This window comes from Cydia splendana, chromosome 6 (genome assembly GCF_910591565.1).
Source record: "Cydia splendana chromosome 6, ilCydSple1.2, whole genome shotgun sequence".
Lineage (NCBI taxonomy): Eukaryota > Metazoa > Arthropoda > Insecta > Lepidoptera > Tortricidae > Cydia > Cydia splendana.
In genome coordinates this window covers 21234180-21238733 of record NC_085965.1, presented here as the reverse complement: position 1 = coordinate 21238733, position 4554 = coordinate 21234180, and the positions used below count along the sequence as shown (strand labels likewise).

General features: G+C 36.3%; 1 protein-coding gene across 1 annotated transcript; it reads right to left on the bottom strand.

Annotated features, from left to right (window-relative positions):
• Nucleotides 1-1407: 1407 nt before the first annotated feature.
• On the bottom strand, nucleotides 1408-2519 carry LOC134791622 (cytochrome P450 6B4-like). Its single transcript, XM_063762669.1, has 2 exons — nucleotides 1967-2519; nucleotides 1408-1583 (listed from the first exon to the last, which is right to left on the bottom strand). Exons 1-2 carry the CDS (start codon nucleotides 2517-2519, stop codon nucleotides 1408-1410), a joined length of 729 nt encoding a protein of 242 aa, XP_063618739.1.
• Nucleotides 2520-4554: the final 2035 nt, after the last annotated feature.

The window sequence follows — 4554 nt, the reverse complement described above, 5'->3', positions numbered from 1 at the left end:
AGAGAATCATACTATCTTTGTCTTACACTAGTACTAGCACCCAAAAGAAAAGGATGAGTATAGTTGTTTTGTTCTTATTTACTGACAAATTTGGTTTGACCATCTATAACTTCTGCTGCCGCTGATTACTGTGGCAGGTCTTAGGTCGCAAACATGACAAAATACAGGGGACTTACGGCGAACGATAACACAGAATACAACATGGGTTGGCCAGGAGACAACTAATATCTAAACGGACCTCAAAAACTTGGTACGGTTTCGTTGCAACATAGTTGAAAATAGGTATAGCCAATGGAAATAAGTCGACGTAAATCGCAGTTAATAATTTTAATTGGCTGTGTTTTTAATTCAGTGAAGATTAAAAAAAACATTACCTACAACAACAACACTGTTTTAAATTAAAATGACAACGCAACATTTTGGTATGTTGGGGTTTAACTAATAAGTCTAATAACGTTTAACGAACGTAACTAAAAACGAAGAAGAAAACATGTAAAAGTCATATTTAATTAACTTTTTAAATTAATAAACATTCACCACATATCCGGAATTGATTCACTTCATTACTTGGATAGACAGGTAACCCCGCATATTTTTAGGTTTTAAAATTAAAACAGTTCGTAGTAACAAAACAACGATAAAAACACAGTGAAAATACACTCGCGACGTCCCAAAAGTCCCAACATTAAATAGACTGGAAACAATGCAAACAAAATTTAAATGCAAACCCATAGGCAAAGTGTTTTTTAGACAAAAGCGTAATTTCTGCCATCACGCGATGGCTGCCCTGCGTTGTTTACTATTTAGCTAATGACCCCCATTATGACAAAAAATGTATCATTTTAAACGATATCTTTTCTCCGCCAGAGAATATTTTCGAGAGAGTTCTATTTTTCAATTACATTTGATATAAATTGGCGCAGATGATGTAAATGTCTTATACTTGACCTTCGATCCCTTGAATCACTGACCGCTGTACAGATGTAGTGCATAATTATTTTCCATCGTATTTTCTCGAAAACGTTCGTATTTGTCATGCTACTTCAATCAACCTCAGTACTTTTTGTGCCGGGACTGACTGAAATAGCAAAACACGTTCGTACGTTTCCGTGAAAATACGATGGAAAATAATAATGCAGTACATCATCTGTATTAGATAACGGGTACTATGTGAGCATTGTCCAAAATTAACCTTCATGCTTTGGCACAATTGCACATGCTTGTACGTGGATAAAAATAATGTCTTTTGGAATATGGTTGTTGGGTTGGTGGTGGTATGTTTCATTTTATACTAAAAACAGTTCGCTCACTTTTACACTTTTCACAGTTTGTGTAACACTAAAAGAGTCTAACTATAGACCGTACGATTCTTCGATTCGTTCGATTTTAAGGTTATAAATAATTAAGCTAGCAGAAAGCTTCCCTCTTCACGAAATTAATAGAGAAGCTGCCCTTAGGGTACAGCACAGTGCATGTCGGATCGTACTCGACTTGCCGAGGCATATTCTTCGAGGGTTCTACTCGGAACTGGGACAGGAGCTTCACTAGACACACCCGTGATACCACTTGTGCGAAGTTCTTAGCTGAAACAATAGAAAACAGATATTCAGCGAGTGTATTACATTAAAACAACGACGACATCTTTAAGTTAAGATAGACTTACAAGGCGGCTGAGACCAATTACGCAGAAAACCCTGTATAAATGAAACGGCAGGCCCAACTGCTGTTGTAGCCGAAATTATATGCAAAATAATGTTGCACAAAGGATATCGGAAATAATACCTTTTTGAAAAAAGGAAGCCATATCAAATGAGGTCTACGTAGATTTTGTTTAGGTATTTATAGATGTTAATCGAAACAAAAGTGCACCAATGCAAGATCCAGTCAATAAGATAAATCAAAGATAACAAGGAACAATAATTAAGAAACACTTTCTATTTGCTAAGTATAAGTAAGCTTTACTCACCAATGCAATGTCCAGGACCAAGTCCAAAAGGCAAATATGAGCACTCGTGTCTAGCCTCCACATTTTCAGGAGAGAACCTTTCAGGGTCAAACACTTCCGGCCTCGGATAGATTTTTTCATCATAATGAATACCAAGCACTGAAATCCTAATACACTGATCCTTTTCTATTGTTAAATTTGTATTTGGTATCTTGTAAATCTTGGTAGATTCCCTCCTCAAATCGGGAACTACTGGATACATTCTTAAAGTCTCGTCGAGAACTTTTCCCATGTAAGATAGATCTAAAATACCTTGCAGAGTAATTTCTTCGTTATGTTTTTCTAGCATTTCTTTTATTTCTGCTACCACGTTATCTTGGATGACTGGATTCAGAGCTAGCTGGTACAGCAGGAAACCTAAAGTTGTGGTAATGGCTTTATAACCTAGTGCATAAAAAGTATACGCTTGTGCTGCTATCATTTCGTCGGTTACATCTAAACTTTGTGTTTCACCAGTCCTCTTTGCTTTAAATGTGTTATGCTCATCTTTGTTTAATTTTAAAATGAAATCCATGAAGTCTTTTCTATTACTTGGTTCATAAGTTTTTTGTAATATAAAGTTTTGGACCAATTGAAACAAAAAGAAGCTGTCTTTTTTTAGTAAAATGAAGTGTTTAAGTTTATTCGTAATACCGGGATACATCAACTCAAGCTCCCGACCAAAGTTGAGAGTTGTTGCCTTTTGGTCGGTAAGAAGCGTATCATATTCTTTGTTAAAAGTGTCAAGTTTTACACCGAGTGAACTGGCAACACTTGCTTGCGTGTATTTTTGGATCAAAGCATAAACATCTTGCTCTTGTTTTGACTGTGTGATCTGGCCGACATATTCCACAAATGCGTCGCCTTTTTCAATTAAGACATGCATCGTATTCTGAAGATTTTCTCTAGTGACCAACAAAGAAAAGCGACTTCGCAGCATTTCCCGGGTATCTTCATCTCGGGAATCATGTCGCAAATCAGTTCCAAGATTGTTATGAAACTCAACACCACGATCGATGAAAACATCCAAATCTTTTATCAATATATTTTTCACAACATCAAGATCTTTTACCAGCAATTCTGGGTTTCTCATAACAAACACCCCCAATATCTTTTCTTCTGGATACGCATCATAGATATTCTTGAAAACAACGCCTATATGTTTTCTTCTAAGCACTGCGTCTTCTACATTTCCGAAAATAAATGTTGGTTCTGGCCCAGGAACATTTTTTTCTATCCAATCATCGTTGTGTTTTGTGAAGTGAATATATAGCAGAGTAATTATAATTCCTACTGTCGCTGCAAGTATGACAGGCATTGTACCTGTACGAAGCACCAAGTATCACTGACCGGATTATAGGTAGGTATGTAGTCATTAATCATAATATAATGAAGTGACTATGTTCACTTCAATGTTATGTTAAATGTTATGTTAATTTCGTGACGCGCTTAGCATCAAAACATTGACCTGTCGTTTGGCTTATGCCTGCGTTTTAATTTGATGTAATAAAAGTGCCGATGCACAGTTTATTGCAATTTTACAAAGCCATTGATGACCCGACTTGTGAACGTTACTTAATTTGTATAACGGAAAAATGGATCATGCACCATCAGGTGAGCAAACTAACCTTAATGTTTCTAAAGGTGCTTGCTTATAAACTTAACGAGAGTCAGGCAGGTGGTCCAAAATATTACGAGTAAAGAATTGATGGTCACTTTTGGATGACAGAGAAGCGTCTGTCTGAGACATTCGAAAGTGGGCAGGGCAGGTCACTTGCATATTCACTCTGGTCCGAAATTAATGGCGTATTAAATTAACCCATGCTCAGAAATGGGCGATAATAGCTGTATATGATGATGACAGCTGACACTGAAATTATCATACTTCAGTCCGCACGCTAACTTCTAGGGTTTTGGGGCAGGCAATAAGCAGAATGTGCGGTGTGCGCCGAAAATCAATTCAACATGAGGGCAACCTTTAACGACGGTTCATTCATCGGAGGTCAAATCAATAGCCAATTCTATAATTAATCTGCCAACAGGTCACTAGATCTTCAATTCAAATAAACTACACATCCGGGCTGCACTTATTTTTAGTCAAGAAATAAGTAGAACATTTTTTTGCTTTCATATTTAAACTTCTCGGCTTCTCTCTGTGCCGACCTTAATTACGAGTTTTTGCAGATGAAATTTATTTTCCCATAATTGTCTGCTGAGATCGGAGTTATTTTTCCTCTAGGGACATTTATTATTATAATAAATCTTATTTTGGAATAATTTCGACTTCTTTACTTACTTAACGGCAGACCTTGACGATTACTTTTGGCGTCATTAAAGGATATAATTTTAGATAATTAAGAAAAGTAGCTTAAATAAGTATTTATGGCCAATAAGAATTACCTAAATAGGTATACTTTATGGAACAACAGACTTTTTTTCCTAATTATTTACAGGTTTTGCTTTTAGTAAAAAAATGTTCAGTATGGCCGACATATTCACTAGGGTGGTTCACGTTTGTATGGGAAAAATTCAAACTCTAGTTAGAAGAAGCGGCACCCCCTCATTTTGTT

Excerpts from the sequence above, each read along its gene's own strand:
- LOC134791622 (XM_063762669.1), bottom strand. The coding sequence starts at position 2,519 with ATGGATTTCATTTTAAAATTAAACAAAGATGAGCATAACACATTTAAA. Across the intron at positions 1,584-1,966 it reads TGGTCCTGGACATTGCATTG|CTAAGAACTTCGCACAAGTG; the intron begins GTGAGTAAAGCT and ends CTATTGTTTCAG.